We start from the raw sequence: 26,282 nt of genomic DNA, 5'->3' as shown, positions 1-26,282 counted from the left end.
GATAGCATATGTGGGGCACTGTGTGAGCAGCCCGTCTTCTTCGACTCCGGCAGCCCGTCTTCTTCGAAGCAGTTATTTTCGACTCCAGCCGAGATACGAACATAAGCTCAAATGCGTTGCAAGACTGCATTGACTCAGCCCTGCTGCAACGGCATGGTGATGGATGGAAACCAGTTGCTCATGCATCAGAGGTACTAACGAGTGTTCAGAGACGATATTACCTGATCGAAGGAGGCCATGGCAGTCGTATACGTATGCGAGAAATTCCACCATTTCTTGTACGGCCGCAAAGTGTTGCTTGAAACTTACCACTACCACTACAAAAGTACGAATTTACCTTGCAGTGTGTGCCCGGAAATCGTCTTGCTATTTGCTGATACTCTATAACGGGTGCCCGTCGGCCCTTCGCGAAAGGATGACGCTGAGCAGAACGTCCAAGTTCAACCTGTAAGTAGCATTTTTGCACTTGTAAGCAAGGCAACACGGCACAACCTGGTACAAGGAACAAGCGAGGATGGCTACTTAAAAAGGTCATCGAAAGTGTTCAGATAAACAAACCCCGTGGCTGGCCAACTAAAACCGTTTGCAGCGGAGCTGTCGACAGTTGACGACGTGCTTTTGAAGGGGTGAAAGCTTGTTATTCCTAGTAATAAGCGCGCTGAAGTTTTCCGCATAGTTCACGATGGCCATTTGGGAATAAATAAATGCAAGGCACGTACCCACCATTACTTTTTTTCCACGCGTCGGAGCGGACATTGATAACCTTATCAGGAAATCCGCACTGTGTGAGACGCATATGTATAAACGTAATAGTGAGCCACGTTTGATCCTTCCCGTTCTTGAATATGTCTTGTTTAGAGTCGGGTTGGATATCTACGAACACGGTGGCAAGGCGTAACTATGCGTGTATGACGCGTTTTCCGATTTTCTAAAGGTGCAATTGCTCCATGACACATGCGCAGCAACAGTTATTGAGAAGCTTAGAGCTAAATTTTCCAGATACGGGATTCCAGTGGAGATATGCACTGATAACGGCCCGCGGTTCACCAGCCATGAATTTTCCCTCTTCTCAAAGAAATATGATTTCCACATACCACCTCTAGCCCCCCGGTTTCGTCATTCCAATGGCAACACAGAAAAGGGCATGCATGTAGTTAAGTGGATCTTAAAGAAAACTACCAAAGGCAGCGATGACTTCTAGCTTGGACTGCTTAGTTACAGGTCCAGTCCCTTGGAAGATGGAAATTCACCTGGCGAGCTACTCCAAGGCCGGTGGCTGCGGACCCCTCGGCCAGACTTCAGTAACGGCCTCTGATTACTGTGTGACAACATCAACAAGAACAGCCCAGACGTTTCCTGGAGCCCTTAGGACAGTGGGACATTGTTAGAATTCGTGATGGCACGTGGGCAAGGAAAGAAAAGGTGATCCGTGCTGTGCAACCTAGTTCGTACCATGTCGTCACTCAAGACGGCAAAGTTCTTCTCCGAAACCGGCAACATCTTCTGAAGACAACAGAACCTTTCGTTTCTGACACCTCCGATCACGACGGCTCCGATTACGAAGCGGGCGACGACCAGATACCAACACAGAAGCACTACACCACAGGATGGGGGGGGGGGGGGCGCCGCCGGCAGTGAGCCCACCGGTAAGAAGGTCAACACACCAGCGAAGACCCTCTCAGCACCTGACTTATGATGAGAGCTTCTATCAGTGCACTTGAAAGTGATTAAGTGTTTTGTTGCGCATGCACGTTATTACCTTTTTTTATTGAGGCCTGACTCATGAGAACTTGAATTGGTGCTCTTGAAAGTGATCACTTGTGTTATTGTGCATCGTTGTTACTTGCTTTGTTTATTCAGAGGGTAGATGTTTCGTGTTCCATAATAGCAGCGGCAAGGGCGTCAGTCGACACGCGCGTGTGGAATGCTCTTATCATCGCATCGGGGTGCGAGCTCGCTATGTGCGTTCATATTTCCTGTGCCCGCCACCCTTTCCCAATGTATTGCATAAAACTGGCCGCCAAGTCAGCCGAAGGGTTCTTCTCATCCAGGCTTGACTTCGCTATCAGCGGCGGTCCTGCCAAAGCGAAACTGTTGAAATTCTTTGTTCTACTTTTTTCACCAAGTTTAACCTATATCTTTCTCCCAAATTCGAGATATGGCTCCCGGCCAGTTCTTTACCCCCTGTAAACATACTGTGTGCGACACTGCAGCTGTCGCGGGGTGTTGAACCGGACTTTTTTCGTAATTTGTTCAAGTCATTGCGCGAAAGTGTATCTCAATATATTAAGACAATGCGAAAAACATTCTATAAACGTATCAGTGAATATACACTTCATCTTTGTGCAGGTGAGCATAAAAAATAGAAGCCCCCGAAAAATATCATGACATAAAAAACTGTAGGCAAGTTTACCTTCATTTCAATCAACCAAAGCGTAGCAAGAAGCCGAACACATGTCTTGAGGCTAGTCATGACTAACGGGATGTGTTTTTTTAACATTATCGGTGTTTTTTGTACTTCACTCTAATGCATTGGAGCATAACTAAAGATAAAATCCCAGAAAACCGCACTGCACAGAAGCACGACTCAGGAGATGTGGTTTTGGTTGTAGCTTGCCCAATATTGAGTGAAGTATGTTTATATCATTCCCTCTGTAACTTCAGGACAAAAATGCATATTTGGCTTAAGCTGTGACTGTTCAGGTTTTTTTAAGGCTGACTCTCCACTTGTGCAGGTTTTCGTAAAAAAATATGTGGTCCTTCAAAGTTGTTGAGAAGTGTTCACAGCGAGAAGCTGAACGTATTTCAGTAGCAGAAATTGATGGATTGCAAGGTATTTCTTCTAAGGAATTCGAGTTAAGACAAGGCAGCGGCTGCCTTGCGTCAAACCGAATGGTACACCAACCAATATAAGAGTACACAACGCGGCAAGGCTGCTATCAAGCTCCACGTACAGTTGTCAAAAGGAGGTGCTTTCCGACGCGGCGTATCCTGTGGAATGAAAACGTAGGCAGAGACAGTGTGACGCGATCCGTTTAAAGTATCGCTTTGTACACGTACACACAGGTCTGCGCGTCATGAAGGTAGCGGCAGTCATTTTGTGTGTCTGCTTCTAAGCTGAGACGAGCTTGATATTTTCTTGAAACTGATTGTAACAGAAAATGTGCACGTTTTCTGGAAGGAGAATCCATCTCGGCGTTCTTCGACGCGATAGCGTTATTAGGCTTATTTTTGGAATTCTCTGTGTCTTCTAGACGTGTGCAATCAGCCGTGCTCAGCAGGCGTTAGCAGAAATACGTCACCGCTGCCACCCGGAAGATACGACTGAGGCAGCACGATGCAAAGGCTCTACTGATGCTGTAATGTGGCGCTACGGTTACAGGAGTTCGGAAAGGAGGCCGATGATACAACGTCGAATACGAAAGAAAGGACAGGTGTTTTCAGCAGGTACCGCGTCGGCGTGGTGAAGTTCGTCCTATGCCCATTCGGTGGTAGCATGCTCGGGAGACACGGTCTCTAGCCGTGCCCGCAACTTACGCCATCATTCCAAAGCGTGTTTCCACCGGATGATCAAAAATATAAACTTCCGATAATTGATGCCTGGAAGCTACACGTTGGCAACGAGGAATATAGTAGTGAAAGTGTCCATAGGAATTTTGACAACTTCAGGATCCTTAACGTGCGCCGAAATCTCGACACACTAGAGTTTTTTTTCTGCTTTCATCGGAAATACGGCCGCGCGGCTGGGAATCTCACCAGCGCCCTTTGGCTCAGCAGCGCAACACCTTACAAACTGAGCCACCGCGCTGTGTTATGCAAAGGGTCTTATGTCAGCACCAATAGTGGGTGACCTGACTAAAAACAGGGAACAAAGGATTAACGTTAGTCTGTGAGAAAGCGAGGAAAGAAATGATTATAAGCCGAAAATAGCTTAACTAACGCCCGCTATATAGCGTCTACTCAAATAAGTTTTCAAATTACTTTTCAATATTCTATGGGCATGTCTCCGCTGCAAGCTCGGTTTGGTAAATGACAAATGGCGCCACGCAGCCAAGTTAAAAATCACCCTAAAAGTAGGCACGAATATCCTGCCACAGAACAGCCACGTAAGACTGTGCGACGTATTTCCAGACAAGGCGGCAGTTCCCAACTCACAAACACCAAAAACAGAAACACTTTAATCGATTCTTGCCACAAGCTGAGTCCAACGAAGAGAAGAGCGCGAAAACGAGAAAAGAAACGACATGACTCATGCAAACACTGATCATCACAAGAATATTTGAGAGCCTGCCGTACCACAACTTTACCCGCACCAAAGACAGGGAAACAAACACCACCATTATGACAGCATATCAGGCAGTTCTCAATCTAGCAATTTTGACTGTGAGACGAGCCAAGAAAGGGCGGACCTCTTGGGGTGACAAAATGATAGTGCTTAGATGAGTCTAGAAGAAGGGGAGGGCTATTTACACGATGGAGGGTTACAATAACAATATTCCGAGCAAACAATGACCTCCGGAAGCGCAGGACAACAGCGGGTGAAGGCCAATGGTAGAGGCATTCACGCTGCAGTCGTCCTAAATTGAATGTTAGTGATGATGACGGTGAATTGGTACTCAACTTGTGTCTTTCTAATGCATTTCAAGAAATCGGAGAAACCACTCTCCTAGCACCGAGAAAGCGGATGTAAAACCAAAATCGGGCGGGGCCGTCATACTCCCTCTGAAAAGAAACATGCACCTCAAAACACGCACCCTCAAACAGAAAAAAAGACACCCAACCCTACCTACATGAAGAGAAACTACAGCACGCCATGATAGACTTGGCACTGATACAGCGGCCCCGCAAAAAAAAAACTCTCTGCCAAAAATATGGATACAATCCTGCACAAGAAGGGGCGATATGGCAGGCTCAAGTTCATTCGGGTAAGTTTCATTGTTATGAGACCACAGTATGCATCGAGTCTGGGATGTACGAAAGCACGAAGCTCCAATTATCGTAGCTGATTACTCTGGCAATCTTTGGCACTGCATCACCTTCCAACATACAGAAACAAAGGTGTGGATGTTGGAGTCATTTTTTTGGCAATCCGAATAGCGGAAGTATCAACTAGGAGCGTAACGTCATTACATAGTCACAAAAAAACATTATACAGTTCTCTGAAGGCAGCATACCAAGCGCTTTTGTAAAATATTCCCATTAATAATGCATGAAGTTAACAACGTAACCTTGAAAGCCGATTCCAATGTCCTGGAAGCGAACGACACACTATGCAAGAGGCTCACAAACTCGCATATCATGCTCCTTGTCACCATGAGTACCGCACTGCCTTCTTCGAAAAACGATACGAACCAATCCTCATTGTGTGCCTGGGAACGCGATTCTTCCCCTCGCGGCAATAAAGTCTTAATTCCAATGAATCACAAACTTTGTGGACGGAAAACCAACAATTATCTGAAAATCCATGTGGGTCAAGGTACTCCAAGGGGACATCACAAATTATCTTTCAACTCTGCTAAAATAGGGGAAGCATCCACCCTATTGCGCGCAACCTGGCCATGCCCAAGGGTATAGCCAGGGGAGAGCAACTGAAACATAACATATTCCATTTCTTCGCAGCATGTGAGGAAGATTTGGCCAGCTTTAAACCAGAATATCAGCGCGAAGTGATTGACAGGGCAAGGAAAGGAGCTGCTGCAACTGCTGCCGTAGACTCAGGTTTCAGCTCCCTGCCATCGCTTTACCCTATTTTTCTAAACCACAAGTAGTTCTTCCTGAACAAAGATCTCTCTCTCTCTTTCCCTCTGTCTTAAAAAAAGGAACATTGTTCAGCCCGGCCTAGACATCACGGAGTACACATTTTCAAATGCTGACAGTGACCTCTGGTTCAAACTAACACATCGGATTTGCAATATTTCACGCTTAAATGTAAAGCTACGGAAGCGCAGAGAGCCGTTGTCTCTCCTGCGACACGGCGATTAAAAACTCTGGTTGCTAGTCTTTCTCTTTTCGATAACCGTTCGCGCTCGTGAAGCATACATCGGAAAGGCAGCAGCTGCGTGCGAACACGCTCCGTGGAAGTCGAAGTATTGCTATCGCGCCTTACATCTTACGATACAAACGTAGATGTGGCTGCAACTTTTGTTTTTCAATTTCCGCCTCGGTAAACTTGATGACGTAATAAAAGCCATGGTGGCAATCGCTATCTTTGGCTTTATGCCATAATTCAGTATATTCTAGGGTGTACACTTCGTACATGCGGTGTTCACGTGGTCGTTAAAGTGACTTGAGTGTTTTAAAAAATTGAGTGTTTTAAACTACAGTCGGCATTTTTTCCTACTGAAAAAATCTGTGCAACAAAACTGTAAAGGTGACGTCTTGGTACAATTTGTTGCCTCTGGTAACTGCAAACCAGTTTTGAAAAACGCAACTTTTGGTATTGGGGAAATTCGAAGGCACAAGAACAGAGCGGAGTGGGTCAAGGAACAAAAGCGTGTTGAGGACACAGTAGTAGAAATTAGTAATAAGACGTGGACGTGGGCAGGGCATGGAATGCGAAGGCAAGATAACCGTTGTTGGTCATTCAGTGTAACAGAGCGGATCCCTGGACAAGGCAAGCGTCGCAAGGGCTGAGAAAGTTAGATGGGCAGATGAGATCAAGAAGTTTACAGGGATAAAGTGGTCGCAGTTAGCGCAGGACCGGGGTAATTTGAGATTATTGGAAGAGGCCTTTGCCCTGCAGTAGTCGTAGATAGGCTGGTGGTGATGATGATGATGATGATGATGAAATGTCGTACACTCGGGCTTTTTTGCTTTTCGGCTCTATTTAGCGGTGGCGTAGAGGCACAACGCGCTTCGAGTGCAGAAGGACCGATGTTCGAAACTCGGTGCCGCGCGGTTCGCACCGGATTAATAAAAAAACGAGTGTTGATTGAATTACAGACGGAGGTGTGGGGGCGGCCTAATCTGGCGACCATTGCCGGATATGCACTCTCTCAGAAGAGCAGGATTGACCAGGCTGGTTTTAGTAATTGCTAGAATCTCCTACGACTACGCCAATTAACCTTCGGTGTAGTAGTAGCAGTATACAATTTGCATTTTCCGGATGTTTCATTTGATATCATAGGCTGCCAGGGATCGTCTAAATATGCTGCGAGAATTGTTAACAAAACATGCTTATCCAGTCGTTGCGAAAAATGGGCAAGAAAAAAAATATTTGTTTTCCAATTGCCTCTAATAAAAAACAGCGCTTCTAACGACACAAAAAAAAAACAAACACTATTTTATTTCGTACCGTTTTTGCGCTGTTTTTCTGAGTAGATTCGTGCACAAACTACCCCTTCTCAGTTCACTTCTTCAATTGTCTATACTGCTGTTGGTACACCGGCGTTACGTGACGCCACATTTGGGCATTATTTTTGCTGCGCCTGGCCTTATATAATCCAACTAGCACAAAACGTCTCCGAGACGTCTGTTTCGCAGAAACACTGGCTGAAACAGATTGTCAAACGAGATAGACGCACTTACTACGATTGCTGGGAGGTCAATTTACTTTTGTCTCGCAATTGGTTGGAAAGCTACACTTTTAAATTACCGTTTTGTGTGAGCGCTCTCGTGGTACCGATTTATTTGTTCCCGGACTATTTGCCGAACGTTTTTTGGGGGGAACGGCGTTCTGTTTGTGAGGGGAAGCGGTGGTGCCTGTGAAAATTCGTGGGCGAGGGTTTGGGCTACTTCGCATGCGCAGATCTCTTTAAAATGCACTAGATAAAACAGTTCTGTTGCGAACCCCGAATTTTGTTCGAGCCTTCTGCGAGTGGAGCAACAGGACGCTATCAAGCCACAAAACATAACGTCCTGTCCGATGACGCGTAAGGACATTCGTTTCATTTGGTCAGGTGAGTACAATACCCATGTGCTGTCTCCTCTTTTCAGGATTTAATTAGATGTGTGATGGTTATACTCTGTTCTCGAAATTATAGGACTGGTGCAGTTGTGTTTTGTTGTGAGGAACACATGTACAGCATGCCACTCAACACAGCGCGTTTCAGGACGGATGAGAAATATTTTGTTCTGGAAATTGCTGCCCCCTTACCTCCCAGACCTCTAGAAGACAGATACTGGTGAAGTGTAAAGGCAGCGTAAGGGGAGGCAAAACAGAACTGGAATTTCTCGACACAAGAAGATAGACAGGGGCCAAAATACGGGCTCCATAAACGGATATGGTTTGGCAAAAGGCCCACAAAATGCTCGCCGCCGAGCGCAACGAAATTGCAGCCAGAAGCTACCGAGGCGAGGCCGCGAGGCGAAAAGCTAGAACGGGCCTTTTATGAACGCTATCGGGAATTCCTTTGGACAGGCAGGCATTACTGAGAGGGGTTCGCAACAATGTTTCGGCGTCTGTTGCCCAAGATAGATGATGAAAATTAAAGCGAAAATGAACCTGGGAGAGCACATCAGCCTATCGCCAATAGAAAGGGCCATTGATAAGTAGTCCCTGCGTAAATCGCCCGTATAGGCGACGATCTGTGAGCTTGCTTCTACAAACAATGTAAATTTTAGTTAGCAATGGCCCTGTAGGGATTAATTCTGAAAGCCTACGAATTAAAATAACTGCCCATATTTTTGCGAAAATCCGACTTTGCTTTGATTCCTAAATAACCAGAGGCTATGGTATTATTACCGGTGTCACCGTACCGTCACATCAGGCTCACAAATGCAGACTTCAAACATTCTTAAGAAACTCTTAAGAAAGAAATCACCGGGTGGTAAAACACCCATTCTTGGCCCGTGTTAAACATGTGGTATTAAGAAAAATAATGATTACGACCAAGACTCATGCGTTGATAAGCATTTTAGAATGTTCTTGCGCAAAATGTGGAAAGGCTGCCATTGTGAAACTCGATTTAGGGAGCGCCATTGACGGGGTAGCACAAGAGATTCTCTTCGACATTGTGGTTCAAAGGATATGCCATCGTAGACTGGGTAAAAATTAGTTAATCAATGTGTGAGGGCAGTCTGGTAGTAAACAAGAACGCCATTGCAAGACTCTGTTCGATTCTCCGTCATTTGGCGGCCCTGTTTTTTGCCATAGTCTTCGAACCCTTTTGTTCGAAAGTTTTGCACAATATACGTCGGCCAGGTTTTACACTGCACGAAATTGAGGTGAATATGCTCACACATGCGATGAAATAGCGGTTTTTTGTACTGACATACAAAGCTGAGGAGCTGCAGTAATGGATCCCACAATAATGAATGGAAGTACGATAAACTTGAACAAATTTATGGGGTTCTGGCAAGTAGATTCGGTATGTAAACAAGCTTGTTTAAAAAAATCTAGTGGACTGATGCACCAGTGGAATACTCCGGCGTACCATTGGAGCACTACCAAAACACGACACAAAACTGGCCAAAAAAGCTCAGTGTGTTAAAAAAACTATCAACTGGGGTATTCAATACCTGTAAAGATTTTCGCGTAATACTGTTTGTCGTTTATTTTTAGTTGCAAAGGATTGGCCTGTCCTGCAGTTCTTATGTATTTCACGTGTCAATTTACAAAAACAACACAGAGTGTTTGCTATGTTTGTTGGGGTCCCTTAGTGGGAGCGCATGAGTTGTATAGACTTCTTTTCCTACGTTTTGACAAGAGGTGTACTTGTCGCTTGTATGTTTTCACACAAGTCATCTCTGTGTTATTTTAATTTAGAGATTAACGAAAAGATTCTCTACGTACAGTGTTGCAAGTGCGACACAGAGATGCCCTGCCCGGCTGGGTTATGTCTACGGATTTCACCAGAGGAGCAAGCATGCAAGAATACTCAGGAAACATTTTCTTGGCTTTCACTTTTACCAAAGTCCGATTGTCGCGGAACTGATTCAGAGATCTAGCCCGGAGACGTCTGTACAATAATTCATATTACTCTGCCTGTACCTTTGTGCAGATCAAGGTGCTCTTCTCAGCCCGGAAATGACGTTTTGAAAAGGGTCAAGGTTATGCGGGTATGGTCTGTGGGATTCTACATTTCACACACTAGTTATTTCCCACACCGCAGCCATCCGCGCTCAGCAAACATGCCTTGCGAGCGCCGGCTGCGGACGGGTCCGTTGTTTGCGGAGACAGACAAAGGCAGGAGGCGGCGAGGGCAAAACATCAATGGCAGCATTTATTGCAATGTGCAAATCAAATATACTGCATACAGACTAATTGTAGGCCATAACGCTAACACTGGGACCGAGGCATTAAACAACGCTAGAGATCGAGATGGTTCGACTCACCGATAGCATACCGGAGCAGCGGAGCGCTGCGGAGTGCGAGCGCAGGTGCAGTCTCCCAGCTCGTCCGGACGCGTCCCATTGTGGCGCGTTCCCCAGGTCAGGACCAGCGCGCCGAAACGTCCGCGCGCTACCGGATCCCCAAGACAAGCGAGCGTCCCCTCGTCATGCTACGTCCCACCAGACTTCGCCTTACGGTGGCGCTAGTATCGAGGAAGAACTGGTTCTCGGGTAAGGCAGAGAGGAAAAGGGTCAACGCCTTCACCAGGGGCGACAACAAACCGTCCGGTTGCTGGCGCCCTCCCGTATGGTTCCCGTCGCGTGAGCGAGGCGCATGTGCACGCTGGCCGCGACGGGAAGCTAGCCAGAAAAGGGGTTCGCGTGAAAGTCGCGATCCCCACATCCCTCCCTCCTAAATTCCTTGCGTACGCCGGTGAGAGCTGACTACAGGACTAGAGGCGACGAAAAGTTCGTTCGTCGATTAAATCGTTAGTCACTGCATCGTGTTGCCTACGCCGGCTTCCACTCGTTAAATGCCACCGCTGGTAGTGTACCAGCAGGCCCGGTCGTCGCCCGCTGATGTCTGCAGGCGGGTAGCTCCGGGAAGAATCGCACCAGCCAACCCAAGCAAGCGTTGCTCAAGTGGCGGCACATCCGTGATGGCCCGTGGCCGCCGAGCGACCAGACTGCCGACTCTCTCAGCCAGGCTGGTGACGGCATGCCGCACCGCACCCCTTCAGCAGGCTCGGCAGCTCGCCCGGAACAGTAGACAGCAGCATAAACACGCTCCGTCATGTGGTCCAAGCCGGGGTGGCTTAGCTGCACAAAGAAACTCCCCGCACCTTCAGTGTACGGCAGAAAAAATAGCTCTCCGATCGCACCGCCTTTGTGGCGTAATCCTAACGACAACTGCCGCGTTGTCAGGATTGCCATCGCTCTGTTAATGTCAACAAAGCCCAATAAATAGTCCAAACCCTACAACGTATAGGGCAGGGCAAACAGGCTGCAGTAGCCCTTTAATCCCATTCATCACGTGGTTCGATGTCAAATACCACAATTGCCATGGCGTCGGCATAACTACCTGCTTGTTAACGTCAACAAAGCACGCCAAAGTGTCCTAACGCTGCAGCGTGCAGGGTAGGGAGAATATCAACTCGATTGCATCAACAACGTGACACAATCTGACGGTTCAACCGCTAAGTTTGTCAGCAATGCAACCACTCTGGAAATGTCAACAGAGCTAGAACCTGTTCTAACCCTATACGGTACAGGGCACAAAAAACACACACGGTCGCATCGACCGCCCGGCGCGATGCTTAACCACACAAATGCGAAAGCAGTATTTGCTCGCATCTTTAACACTTCATTCATACACATGAATGCGGAAACAGTATTTGCTCCCAACGACAGCCCTATGTTCACACACATGAACGCCGCTTGCGTAAAAATGCTGAAATACGTTTCAACACACTGGCGCTTAGTTTACATGAACAGAGCTTGGTCTCTCGAGCCGAACAAGAGGGCTCCTGCGACGTTACAATCAGCGGGCGCAAAGTTTGCCTCGCGTAATTCTCCCCGTCAGTGGAAGAGGGATGAGGCCCCCCTTCAGTCCCGTCGCCTGTGTGGCGCGACAACAAAAACAACTACGCTGCGGAAAGCAGTTTTTCAAGCAGCGAGGGGTCAAAGGAAGTCTTTCCTGAGGCGGGAGTGATTCCTTTCTCTCGTGCGAGGCGATCAACAAAAGAGGGGGAGCGCTCCATGCGCCCTCGCATTGTTCCCAAGGTCGTGCCTTCTCCGGGAGGACCGGCTGTGAAAGCCTTCGGGTCACTCACTTCGGCAAACGACCCGCATCCAAAAACACAACAAAATAAAACAGACCAAACGAAAGAAACCCTGAACGTGCCCGTACGTGCAGCCGTGAGGAGACATCTGCTTTTTAGGGTCCTACTCTAACTCGCTGCAACACAAGCAGCTTATGAGCGAACGGCGCCTACCGCAGTCAGCGGTATCGGAGCGCCCGTGCCAGGCTGCAATACCAGCTAGCCTTTTGCGGCACACGTGGCCCGGCCACACGGCTCCCAGAGCCTCGACTCCCGGAGTCGACAAAACGAAAGAAAACTCGGACCCAAATTGCAGCTTCCGTACACACTCACTTCGGGCTGACACAACGGCGCGGGCTCCCAGCCTCTCCTGGATGCAAACTCGGAAACCCTTGTTTCCATAAACAACAACGTCCCGACAAAAAGTCGGAGACCACGTGTTAACTGGCAGCGATGTCCTGCCATATACACGATTGCTGCAAACTCGGCGCTTAACCAACTAAAAACGCCGCAGCAATAAATAATTCGCCTCACTCTCAGGAAAGTTCGCCTCTGCTAATAACTCGCTCCAATCAGTTAGGCCTGAAGTCTGTTGTCTGTACTCGGATCGTCCGACGCCAGAACAAAGGATGCTGCCGTGCCTCCTGCTCGCCTCCGCAAACAAGGCCTCACGTTGGGGCGCCAGATGTGGGATTCTACATTTCACACACTAGTTATTTCCCACACCGCAGCCATCCGCGCTCAGCAAACATGCCTTGCGAGCGCCGGCTGCGGACGGGTCCGTTGTTTGCGGAGACAGACAAAGGCAGGAGGCGGCGAGGGCAAAACATCAATGGCAGCATTTATTGCAATGTGCAAATCAAATATACTGCATACAGACTAATTGTAGGCCATTACGCTAACACTGGGACCGAGGCATTAAACAACGCTAGAGATCGAGATGGTTCGACTCACCGATAGCATACCGGAGCAGCGGAGCGCTGCGGAGTGCGAGCGCGGGTGCAGTCTCCCAGCTCGTCCGGACGCGTCCCATTGTGGCGCGTTCCCCAGGTCAGGACCAGCGCGCCGAAACGTCCGCGCGCTACCGGATCCCCAAGACAAGCGAGCGTCCCCTCGTCATGCTACGTCCCACCAGACTTCGCCTTACGGTGGCGCTAGTATCGAGGAAGAACTGGTTCTCGGGTAAGGCAGAGAGGAAAAGGGTCAACGCCTTCACCAGGGGCGACAACAAACCGTCCGGTTGCTGGCGCCCTCCCGTATGGTTCCCGTCGCGTGAGCGAGGCGCATGTGCACGCCGGCCGCGACGGGAAGCTAGCCAGAAAAGGGGTTCGCGTGAAAGTCGCGATCCCCACAGGTCATCGGCCAAAACTTTCTTGTATTAGCTCCACACTAACACCATGGCCTTGACCGGGCTTGAAGAACGGTCGCCTATACACAAAACCAGAAACCATGCAGCACATAGTTTTATATTGCGAAGATGCTTTTTTTGTCGCGGGGACATTCTGCAGGCCAATTTATAAAAAATCCTTACCTCTCACATCTTGCGGCTTGCTATTCTTGCCGACTGATAACGAAGATGGGGTGCTTTACGACATGTCCATGGCTCTAAACCGGCACAGTGTAGGAAGATTGGGATGGCTTTACTACACGCCCATCCGGAGGGCATTGGATTCATTACAGATTTGTTCAAAGCTGAAAGCGAACTACCGGAATGGTTCACGGTCCTGGACCTTAAGCGGATTTTTTAACCCGCCGTTGCAATATTAGCTCCTAAGCTGGCAATTTTAACATTGTAATAATTTTTTTGCATTACATACAAGTCTTAATAATGACAGGGTAAGGCGAAGGCACAGGGTAAGGCGAAATTTAAAAAACAAAATATTTGTTCTTCGTCATTTAGAAACTCACCTCATTATGCATAGATACTATACATAAGGAGGTGAGGTGAACTTATTGTACACGGATGTCTTTATGGCTCAAAAACTGTTGTTCCGTAGGCAAGTAGTCAGTGACCGTGTCCTATTTTAGAATGTACTCCATGTTCATAGTCATTTTTTCCATCACAACACTCGCAGCTGCAGATCAAAACGCAGGTCTCAAACCAGCTGTATTAAGAAATGGTTTGGCAAGTATTGCATAACTGACTTTTCATCCAAGGCAGTCAAAAAACGCTCTGCCCATTTTCTCAAATTTGTAATTTGGAGCCCTGCGTCAAAAGTTGTCGTTGTTGTGCTTCACACTCTTAAGATTGCAACATTTGACGCTGTTCATCCATTCAATGATGGTAGCATCGCAGGAGACAACATTTTAAAAATATGCGGGTGGAACCCTGGGCGCAACACCATCATCAAGTGGCTAAAAAAGGTTGACCTACTAGCAAAGTTACTTTGCGAACATAGCTCAAAGACAGCTCACGAAATCAGCAAGGCGGGACAGGCGACAAGCTGAAAAGCGAAAAAACGATTTCGATAGTGATTACGAAGCTGGTGCTCACTAAAGAAGTGACTCGTGTGGTGTTTGGCGGCAAATTAATATTGTTTTTTTCTCTTTTCTTTCTTTGAACTCAATTATGTCAAAACTGTTTTTTATTACATAAATACAATTCTTTCCTATATCTTCTAGGATGACTGACTGATTCTTTTTTCCTGCTATCTACTTAGGCTCCTACATCCACTGTGCCAGCATTGAGAATATGCACGTATTGGTTTTTTGGTTGCAAAAATTTCAATGTGCAAATTAGACAAAACTTTTGTACTGGCGGAAAAAGTATTTCCAATTTGTGTTTATCATGCTGTGAAAATCTATGGCATCGTGAAAAGAGCATAAAATTGTACAGAAAATGATGTCCACACTATGTAGATACTGTTAAGAGATGCCTAGAAAAATGTACCTCAAAATGACCAGACATATTTGGGAAGTATAGGGCCGATTCTGTGCCCGCAAAGTACAATTTTCGTAAGGGGCCAGTTAGCAGCGCCAAATATCGCACCTCTCCACCTACGGCCTTCTCTTGCATTGTGTTTTGATTGTTGTAATGCGGGCGTGACTGCGGCTGCAAAGGATTGGTGTGGCGGGGCACATTTGGCGGCCCTTAGTAGACTTTTGCCCCGGCATGTTACCGTCTACTACATGCCTCGACCCTGCAAATTTAGCGTCGGCTTATTAACTGCCACGACTCAGTAGACGAAGTAAATTTGTTATGCCGAATGCGAGCACAACTGAATAAAGAAGTGTTCTTTTTCTCCAAACCTTGGGCCGTGGGCAGGTTGAAAATGCTGCTGAACGACGCATCACCACTTGTCCCTCGCGTTGACAGAAACACAGTTTGCTACTTCCGCTGCATGAAATATGGTTAGAAAAGAATAAATGAAGGTCACTGCCCAAGCCAAAATTTTAAAAAATGCCTGCGACTTACGTCATCTAACCACGGATATGCAAAGCAAGAGCTTGCTTGTGATGAACTTTTTATTTGCGTGTAACTATTATACTTAGGTATACACTCATCCATAAGCCAGGTATAATGGCTATGAATAAGTCATTGGCTAAACATGACTATGATTAAGCTCGAGTAAGCACACGTTGTGAGACACTCCCTGGGTGGTCAGACGCCACTTCCCGAGAACGGTTCAAAGCCATTCCAGGCCACACAACGATCAACAAAGGTACGGCTTTATTTTCGTTCATGGCACAGCTGGCGTTACTCATCGCCGGACGCAAGCCGAGCCGCGTATCCCGAGAGGGCCTAGTGGCCCATGCTTGTGCTAGCAGCTGCGGGGCAGCGACGCTGCTAGCACATGCATGGCTGCCTATAAAATGTGCTGCGCTCCAACCGCAGCCGCCACCGCTTACTCAAGCTGAAAGGACTGAAAACAGCGTTTACTGTGCAGCACTGAAAGCGGGCCCGACGAGTCACGTTACGCGCAGCAGAGCGCGTGAGGGGGCTGCGGTCAAATGAAGGTCAAGTTGTGGACGATGCCGAAGCAGCTGGACGAGAATAACCAAGCGTTTGTTTAAAATTCCGTTTCGTTCATCCCTCTATATTTACAAGACCGGGCATTTCAAGCAACTTTTACGTGGCTTCAATGAGCGCAGGTGGGGGGAGCAGACAAAACCGAAGTAGCTGCGGAGCCTGGAAGTCAAATCACTGTCCCGGTGCACTGGCTTCCTATGTATACGCGTCGGCCACGATTCCCGTGATGGTGGTCGATCGCAGCGCATAATTTTACTTTTGGTAATGTTAATAAACACGCTGACACAAGGCACAAAAGCCACGGTTCAAAGCCGACAAAGGCCACCCCTTCCGTCAACAGTATCACTAATAAATAGAGGTGCGTCGCTCAGGAGGGATCCGGATCTTTTGAGGCGCTCTTTTTGAAGAACGAGTGAGCCGTGGCTCAGTAAAAGTGAGCGGCAGTTCTTTTGGAGAGAGGGAGCCTTCTTCTCGCCTCCTCAGTGATCCGTGTCGAACGGGGTGAGCCACAGCCTCACAGCACAGCAAAACAATGGAGAAAGAGCCAACGGAGCCGAAAAGCAGGGTCAAAGCTCTCTGCGCCGGCTATTGCCGGCGCGAGACAGCAACTCCACGGCCGGGCCAGCTGGGGCGAATTTTCCAAATTCCTCCAGCGCCCCCTGTCGTTGGAGCACACAATTCGAGCCAGGAGAACCGATGCAGTTTTGACCAGTTCTTCGGCTCTTCCGGCTCTTCCGCTTAGTTACTGAGCCGAAGAACCGAATACCCGGGTCAAATGAGCCGTCTCTCTGCGCCATGTATTATCGGCGCGGGAAAGCAACTGTACTGCCGGGCGAGCTGGGGCGAATTTTCCAAATTCCTCCAGCGCCCCCTATCGTGAGAGCAGACAATTCGAGTCGGGAGAACCGGATGCAGTTCTGACCCGTTCTTCGGCTCTTCCGGCTCACCCGCTCAGTTACTGAGCCGAAGAACCGAAGATCCGGGTCAAAAGAGCCGTCTCGCTGCGCCATCTATTGTCGGCGCGAGACAGCAACTGTACTGCCAGGCCAGCTGGGGTAATTTTTCAAATTCCTCCAGCGCGCCCCCTGTCGTGGGAGCCGACAATTCGAGTCAGGAGAACCGGATGCAGTTTAGACCCGTTCTTCGGCTCACCCGGCTTTTTCGCTCAGTTATTGAACCGAAGAGCCGGAGAACGGCTCCCGCTCTTTTCGAGAGCCCCTCTTCGCGAAGCGGCTCTTCTGAGGCGCCATTTAGGAACCGCGGTGGCGGCGGTGAATGACAGATCGGGAAGCCGCAATGGGAGCAGTAAACGAACTGCGTCTTTATTTTCAAAGTAATAGAAAAGTAAACTCCTGTGACCATATGATTCGCCACAGTTACATTTCTGCGTGCAGCTGTTGTCCGAGTCAGGAACGAACCTGATCTTCTCAACCACTCACTTACGCGGCGATTTTCGGCTCCCGGTGATTCTGTGGTTGAGCGGCTCTCCTAAGAACCGATGTTCAGCGGCTGCTCGCTCGATTAGAGAATCGTGCTGAGCATGGCTCTGAACGAGTCGCGTCGGCAGGTTCAGGTAGAGTTATTAGAGGCGTATCGGCCGACCCAGCTAGGTCTTGTGTGCAACTTTCGCGTCATCCATTATCGCTGCCAAAAAGCGGACCTGTCTCGCTTGGAATAAACTCAAGAAAGTGTTGTTCAGCACCACAGTATTAAAATTACCTTCTTGTATCATGTTTTCCAGAATAATTTTTTTCTGGCGTCACAGCTCACTGTACTCGGGGACAACTTTCTGTGGCAATTGAGAGAAAGCTACGGGAGGAGGGGCGAAGTGGCTGGCCGAACCACGACATTTCGCTGCGCAGTTGGAAGTAGTTCTACAAACATTATCCAATGCGCATAACCTATGCAATTCAAAAATATATATTTCTTTTTTTCAAGCCTTGCTTTGACAATGCGAATAAATCGCCAGAATATAATAGCCAGTAAGCGTTACTGTTTTTAAATTATCGGTTTTGTTGGTTGCGGAAATTACCACTGGTGGCACGACGGCTCTCTTAAAAAAAATGGCGTCTTCATCGGCAGCAGGTACTTTCCGTCCGATAGCCCGGCAGTTAATTCGCCTCAAAGGATTTTCAAAAACCTTCACAACCAAAAGCTGTCAAACCAGACCAAGCAAGTTGTCTGCAACGTGTACGCCCACGTGAGACTGAAGCAACCAGGACTCTCCGTCGTTTCCGCATTTCGTTCTGTTAGCCAGCTTACCGGCGTAAGCGAGCGTACGGTCACACGGCTCAAGAATGAGGTTTTGCGTGGCACCCTGAAGTCCCCAAAGCGCAAAAGGCTTCGTTTGTCGACGGGGAAACCGCCTGCAGTTACAGGACAGACAAGAGCACATCGGTACGACAGCTTCACCCTTGCTGCTCTCCGACGGAAAGTGCATCAGTACTTCATTCGCAACGAGGCGCCAACTGCAGAAAAGATCCTCAGCGATGTGACCAGCGACCCCGATATGGGGCTGCCGAAGCTGAGTGTCAGAACGATGCGTCGGCTTCCGAATGACATTGGATTGGCTTTTCTGAAGCGAAAACGTAACTCTGCGCTCCTGGAAAGGGATGACATCATCGTGTGGCGGCGGAAATATCTGCGGACTCTTCGAGAAATGTCAAAGCAGAAACGGTACGTGTTTTCCCTTTGGCGGACGGATAGATAAACGTCAATTCCTGCGATTAAAATTAAAATTTCGTATGTAACATTATTTGACAGTTGAAATGTAACAAGAAAAAATAACGATGGAAGTTCTCGTACAGCCAAATATTTTATTGCTGAGAGGTACTTATCAACACCGCTCCACATGCATACTGGCGTTCACTTTATATTTTTCTTGACGTTTTTCTGTATCCCTGCCTGTTGTTCGTATTTTGCAGGCTATTCTTGTTCAGCAATTGAAGGGACAAGTATGCATCGACATGTTATAATAATGTATGGATAGCACTCAGTGAGTGGATTTCGTTAGCCATGTGGGTGGTGTACGTTCTGCGAACATTTTTTATTTTGGTGTTTTGCGGTGCCACCAAAAACTAAACATACCTGCCTGCGTAGTAGAATGATGTTAGGTGCAAGCAATAAGTGCCTTCTCTGTCTTTACTAACCCTTCACCCCAAAGAAAAACTGACACGTATTCCCTTCACTTTCGCAGGACTATATACTACCTCGACGAGACTTGGGTCAATGCTGGGCACACCAAGGGCATGGTGTGGGAGGACACCACTGTGTCATCCCGTGAAGATGCCTTTCGCAAGGGTCGAACTCCTGGGCTTCGTGCACCATCAGGCAAAGGTGGTCGGCTCATCGTCCTTCATGCTGGAAGTGAGAAGGGCTTTTTGAACGGGGCATGTCTCATTTTCCGTGCGTCAAAGAGTGCTTCCACTGACTACCACTGTGAAATGGATGGCCCAGGCTTTGAGAAGTGGTTCGCAGAACAACTTCTATCCAACATTGAGCCACGCAGTGTTATTGTCATGGACAATGCTCCGTACCACAGTGTTCGGACCGAAAAGCTGCCCTCAACGTCGTGGCGCAAGGCCGACATTCAGTCTTGGTTGACTGCAAAAACCATCCCGTGGCGTGATGACCAGTTGAAACCCGACCTCCTTCGGCTGGTTAATGAGAACACAAGATTTTGGATACCGGATTGAAGCCCTGGGCAGAGTTGCTGGTCATGACATTTTTTGGCTTCTTCCTTACCACTGTGAATTCAACATATTGAAATGATGTGGAGCCAGGTTAAGGGGTATATTGCTGCCAACAACACTTCATTCACTCTCGCTGACGTTGAACAACTACTCAACGAAGCCATCGCCCTCGTGACTCACGAAAACTGGGCCCGGGACTGCGCTCATGTGGAGCGTCTTGAGAACGAGGCCTGGGAGAGGGATGGTGCAATCGACACCAGAATCGACAACGTCGTGATTCCGCTAGGTTCCGACTCCAAGAAGCTCTAGTGACTGCAGTGACAGCGAAATGAGCGGCGTAGAGGAACTATGATGAAACCGGTGTACGCTGACTTATGTGGTGCTGGTCGTGTGTGGCGAGTGAAAAGGTGCTTTGTTTACGGTTGTGGTGACCGGAAGCTTAAAAGTACGCGCGGTTGGTGCTGCGTTTTCGTGGCAACTTACAGAGCCCCCTGTTTAACTTTCCGATGCCCAGTAGCTTGGAAGTACGCTTTGTAGGTTATGTGGGGCTGGCCTTGTGTGGCATGTGACGAGGAACTTATTTTCCTTTCTGTTCGCCAGAAGCTTGGAAGTACGCTCTGTTGGTTTATGTGGTGCTGCTTGTGTGCAACAACTTACAGCACACCTTGTTTACTTTTCTCATGCCCCGCAACTTAGGAGGTAGCTGCTCACACAGTGGTGGATTTGTGCAGCACCAGGCAATTATTTGGAGTAGTTGTTGCTTGTTGTCAGTGTGCGAATTAGGCTTGAGGTTGTCGGTTGTGGGTGGCAGCTAAGATGCACTTGCTGTACCTTTGTCATGCATTCAATGAAACCTGACGACGAACGCTGGTAGCAAGCAGTGAGGAGTGGCACGTGACATATCCTGTTTCACCCAGAAGAAATGAAATTGGAAAATTTGATTACAACCCAAGAGGTTGTAAACAGCCTCTGCAAACAGCAGTAACCGGTGCCTGACATGACAAGACTGGAACAATTATTTTACAAGAACTTTGAGATGGTAGTGATATCCAGAAACGCATTGTTGAGTTGTCTAATATTTGTAAATATTTCAGTCATCTGAAAAAAATAGACAACCATCAGTTGCACATTGTAAGTGAGGTAATCATTTGTACTCACTTGCTCATGTTTTGTTGGTCTTTTCAACTACAGAGGGTAGATTGCTGAAGTAAAAGACCATGTCCGGCTCAAATAATTTCTTTTAAATGCGTATATACAGGGTTAAATGGCGAGGAGTAATACGAATCGTCAACGCCTCACTTCCAAATGTCGAAACGCTGTGGGTTTCCTTGCTACCAGCCTTAACTTTTGTAAAAATACTACCTTCCCGAGGCCCTGGGATATGAGGTCGAACACCCGAAAGGCAACGGCACGCTCTCATGAAACAGAATTTACAGAAATGTTCACTGTCATGGGGATGGGCAGTGTCACTTTGTCATGTTTGTGGTGCAATGTCTGGTACATTTATGTTGTTTTCACATTTCTCATGAAGAAATTACTGCACACCGTACTCAGTGACTGCGAATAACTGCTAACAGAGCCAGAAATGTTTGTTTCGAAATACGTGGCTGCGTGCCTTTGAGTGCTCAAGTGGGCTTGAAAGATGGGGCATGGTTTTAAAGGTTTACTCCTGTGACTGGCGTTCGTGTGCATGTTTGTGCTTGTGTGACTACTTGGAGTGGCTTCCAGATTTTGTCCAAGCTGATTATGCAGGAAATAAATAAATGAAACTAAACACATTCTTTCTTCTACTTCAATTTTTCACGTAGCACATATTATCCTTGCTGACTAATGCTCACGGTGTACCGATGTCAAACGGTTTGCTGTTGGCGGTGGCAGCCATGAGTGTCGGAGTGTCTCTGCTGGTTCTGGAATTGTGTGGGCAAATCCTGGCCACAGCCACAAAATCGTACATTTTTGCGAAACTTTGGAGCACTTTAGTGATGGTGGGGTGTCACGTCGCCGCCAAATAAAACTTGGTGAATTGGACGGGCAGGACCACCACTGGTGAACCCACGTGTTGGGCTTGGGAACAAGTAAGAGCACGGGTAGGCCAACATCAAATTTACAGCCATGAATACCAGTCAGCTATTATTTAATGTAGAGCCAGCCATGGTCCCACAACACCGATGTAAGTGACAAAGAAAGGAGGCTGATGCAGCCAATTGGAATGTTGATGAAGAGTTAGCAGCTACACTCAGCCAACGCGAATTCGGTTGCCTGGTTTGGAAGCCAATTGAAATTCTGCTGACACGCCCAGTTGCGGTGTTCTGGATACGGTGACTTTTTCGGCAAGTGATACAAGAAGGCTGCGAGTGACAACACATTACAAAATGGAAAGGGGTGGCTTAACCACCAATCTGAGAACGGCTCGATATATTGGCGTTTGGCAAAGTTAGCTAATGCAATGTACTTTACGATGTCAGTGACCACATTCCTGGAAAAATGTTCAGTGACCAATTGTTTTTAAACTTTACGACCAGCGCTAACTGTGCAGATGTTTAGACAGCGTTACGTTTTTCATCCGTCCAAGTGCTGACACGCCTTTACGCTGTCAATAGGCAACTCAGCCAGTGAAGTACAACTGCTATCCTAAGGTATGAAACCTGTGCCACGTTGTATAGCGAGACACGCCCGAAAGCCCGCTGTTCATCAAAGATATTGGAATAGGAAGGCGTGGCGATTGAGCGCAAGATTCATGGGTCTGCAGCGCGAGCTTCCCCTATACGCTTTCCGAGTTGCGGGTCACCGAAACTTCTTGGGGCCTGCCTAACTCAGCGCGATCCAAATGGGATTTCACTTCGCGCCGTAGTGCCGTGTGCTGCCCTAACGGTATAGCGAGCCTTCGCTATGTAAGCACGCTACACGTGCGCGTTGTGCTGCCCAGTTTTCGGCTAAAGAAGAGTTTAAATATCAGTGCCTGCCCTCCAAACTGCAGCGCTTACAAAATTAACGGCGTTTCTGGGCGGCTCAGAGTTCGCCGGTACCGTCCACGCTATAATATATTAGGTCGGTCGGAGTTCTCCAGTGAATGCGTTGGCTTTTGCTTAGAATCTTATGAAACGTAGACAGGGATACGCCAATGTGCCTGCATGATTGGTGATTGCGGTTCAGCGCACTCAACCAAAGAGCTCATGCGAAGAAACGAACTGTAGCAAATGCGTATGCGTCACGCCGAAACCGAAACCGAAACTAGTTTATTGAGAACTACTTTGGCGCAGTAGCACAAAGCATCCCCCCCCCCCCCGCGTAGCTTTGTCTCCATTGCCACAGAAAGTTTTCCCCGAGTAGAGTAGAGATCACATTTGTGAGGTTATAAAGTTGACAAAGAGTTGCATGTTTTCCTTTATTATCGACCGAGAGTTATTCTGAAATACCACTGACACATAACAACTTTTGTAATGGTGGTGAGGCCAATGCTTTTCAGTACAAATACACCGGATGTTGCTACAAAATAAATTACTCAACAGCAATTAGGTAATAATTTAGATTATGCATGCTTAACACAGGTTACAGACCTAATTGAACCGCTGAACCGTTCAAACGAACCGGTTCACTTCAGTAAACTTAGCCGTTTTTCCCAAATCTACTATTGAAACAATCAAACCTAGCTGCACCACTGCTGAAATTGATAGGTGAAACAATAAAATAAATTAGCTACCTGTGTTAAAAGGGCAACTAGAAATGTAGATATAAAACACGTAGCAATTATACTAAAAATACGGAGCTCGCAATTTTTTTAGTTTTTTGTTTTTAGCAAAGTTCATCCTAGAGTTGTCTGTTAGTTTGCTTTTAAAACTAAAAAAGTTTGGAATAATTAAAAAAAAATGTTTCAGCAAAATTGAAGCAAGATATTCTATTTTATAATTTTACAAGTGAAATGCTATAGACGTCTTGTTTAAATAAACCATATCTACAAAGAGACGAATGTGCTCTTTCAGACAAGGAAATTTTTCATACTTTCGCGCGGTAAAATCGTTAACAAAATATACCAATAATAGCACTCTTCTTTTCATTTACATCAAGGGCTGCGCATACACGTATGAAACACCAACGGTAAATGCTTTGTTGCCTGCTACGGAAAGCTGCTTTCTCTACGGAACATGGCTACTTCTTAACGGTATTTGGCAGGTGGTTCAAAAAGCCGTATTCAATGCTAACAAAACGGTTCTTTTAAATCGCAGTATAGTTGCAAGCTGCTTTTGACTGCCTATAAGACTCAGCGGGTATATTTGGACTATATGTGCGCAATGTAAGTTCATTGTAATGCTTCGGGCCGGGCTTATTTCATTAGCATTCTGCGTACGACTGCGGCGTAACCCGTTTGTGCTTACGGCATCTTGATGATTTTCATACTCTAATTGGCGATTTTGGAATAAAACCTCATTATGTTGGGTGAAACATAAAACGGCTCGTTCCTCGTAGCCTCAACATCACGTTCATGATCAATCAAGGCCCAGCCAGCGCTTCGTGCGGTTTCCCAGTGTAAGCGTCGAACCGCTCATTTGTTGCAAGAATTTTTGTAGAGGACACGGAGAAAAGAATAAAGTCGAGTTCTATCAGAAGACGATACAAGCAGACATGCAGCCGCTCGTGCCGCTGCGCAGTGTCAGCATCTCATCACTCGTTCGTTGCAAGAGGAATGGTGCGGATTGGGGTCATGGAAAACAGTGAGGGTACGTGCAATCAAAATATCATACAATGGGATTTTTGTTTGCACCCACGTTTACTGTGAATACGGGCCTACACCGGGGACTGCACCGAGCGGCGTTTGTAATTTTTTTCGCCGTGCAGTGGTGTGCGGGTTCACTGCAGGCTCTCGCTGCGTAAACTAAGCTATCGCTGAACAAAACTTGTGTTAATTGCGTTTTTCGTAAGCAAAAAAATATCCCTACACTTTTATGTATCTGCTGTTTCCGGGTTGCAAAAGTCATGTTTAGAGATAACCACATTCTGTGGTTCAGGGAAAGGAAATTTGCTGATAAGTTTCTCCTAGATTGTGTGTCACCTTCATGTCGTGTGCGTCTTCAAATACCTTCACTGGTAATCCACCTGCACAGAGTGGGCTACTTTGGAATTTTATTTACTTATAACAACTTTCTTGGCCGCGAAAAAGTGTCCATTGAAAGTCCACACACGGGCAGACAGGAATTCCCGTTGACTGCAGGAAACTGAAGAAGTCCGCGACATTGAGCGGACGGTGAATACCGGAGAATCTCAGATGTATAACGTGACTGGAACAATTTGTGGTAATACCAGCATATACGGCTGAGAGGCTCATCATAATTTTTTAAATGAACACTGGTGCGCATCCGTCTTGCCCCACCAACCGTAATGCGCCATCAAGAACTATGCCGGACACCCCCTCCCCTCAGGGGAAGGCCAGTGCGTGTGTGTTGCTCCAACGGAACCTCGAGAGACAGCTACAGTGACCGCTACAGTGAAGCTTGAACATTACTTAGTTGTACTACAACTACTTAGTGGCGTCTTTCCCAATCCTACTTTCCATTCCCTACCCACAGGGCTTTATAGCCTCCTCCCTTAAATAAAGTCATTCATTCATCACTTCACGGCAAGAGTGAGTAATGCGACATGCAGCGGTGCTTGCTGCAGTGTCATTGCAGCTTAACCTTGCCGTAGGCTGAGAATACGTAGATTCGTTATAAAGGGAGATTGCAAAGGCCGCTCAAACCAGTATTAGTCAGTTTCGTGGTGACCAGTCCAGGTTGCGTAACAGATCATGTGTCCCGCACGCTCAGACGTCCGAATACTGATGAAAGCAGAATAGTTCCAGCTTCCGGCTTCCACTAAACAGCCTGGGTGCTTTTCAGTGGAAATGATATGGCTGAAGTGCAACTTTCTTTCTTTGACTTGTAATTTGCTTCATTGGTTCTTTGTAATTACAGAAATCGGAGCGAGAAGAAAGGACATCACACGACGGAAGCTCTCGCGGCGAATGCAGTTTTATGAAGTCTCTGAACCCCTGTGCAGCAATATAGTCATGTGCCCCACCCTCATTTGCAGTATCATTTCACTCTACAGGTCCACATCACTGAATTCCTAATCTGTAAACCTCACATTGAATTTCAATCTTAGCTGAGCTTCCTTAATATTTGGACAACGGCTCTATTCAGAATTCGGGTCTTCCTAGATTGTTCAATGATTTACAAAATGTAGTTCGAATATGTCAGTTCTTCTGGGTAGAATTCCACGGTAGTAGTATCTTCTTCCCACAAAACCATCGGGTCTAAAACTAAGAACTGACTTTTCGTGCGTGCGATTATCGCCTTCTCATTGCTTCCACGACATGTAGGCTGGGAAGGAAGTAGCCCTGGTTGTTCATATGGAAAAACCAAAATACAGACGGGGGATTGCGAGGCCATAGGGAAGTGAATGGACGACTTCGGGCTCCCAGGTTAGCTCCTTGACACATTGCAGCCAGCACGTCATTAACCGCATGTTGCGGCAAAACGATCAACACAGGCGTAA

At 47.3% G+C, this 26,282-nt stretch overlaps 1 protein-coding gene across 1 annotated transcript; it reads left to right on the top strand.

Moving 5' to 3' along the window:
• The first annotated feature begins 415 nt into the window (after positions 1-415).
• Positions 416-25,763, top strand: LOC144163719 (uncharacterized). Its single transcript, XM_077694468.1, has 4 exons — positions 416-447; positions 18,190-18,742; positions 25,588-25,613; positions 25,700-25,763. The coding sequence occupies exons 1-4, from the start codon at positions 416-418 to the stop codon at positions 25,761-25,763; spliced, it is 675 nt and encodes a 224-aa protein (XP_077550594.1).
• Positions 25,764-26,282: the final 519 nt, after the last annotated feature.

This window comes from Haemaphysalis longicornis, unplaced genomic scaffold (genome assembly GCF_048455015.1).
Source record: "Haemaphysalis longicornis isolate Haplotype H1 unplaced genomic scaffold, Haemaphysalis longicornis Haplotype H1 scaffold_13, whole genome shotgun sequence".
In the NCBI taxonomy this organism is placed as follows: domain Eukaryota; kingdom Metazoa; phylum Arthropoda; class Arachnida; order Ixodida; family Ixodidae; genus Haemaphysalis; species Haemaphysalis longicornis.
The sequence above is the reverse complement of the archived record's forward strand: the minus strand, read 5'-3'. Positions and strand labels throughout refer to the sequence as shown.

Bases quoted from the DNA above. Each gene is read 5' to 3' on its own strand.
- LOC144163719 (XM_077694468.1), top strand. From the start codon at position 416: ATGACGCTGAGCAGAACGTCCAAGTTCAACCT. The intron at 448-18,189 runs GTAAGTAGCATT...TTCGCCTCAAAG, and splicing joins AGAACGTCCAAGTTCAACCT to GATTTTCAAAAACCTTCACA. The intron at 25,614-25,699 runs GTGCTTTTCAGT...TTGTAATTACAG, and splicing joins GCTTCCACTAAACAGCCTGG to AAATCGGAGCGAGAAGAAAG.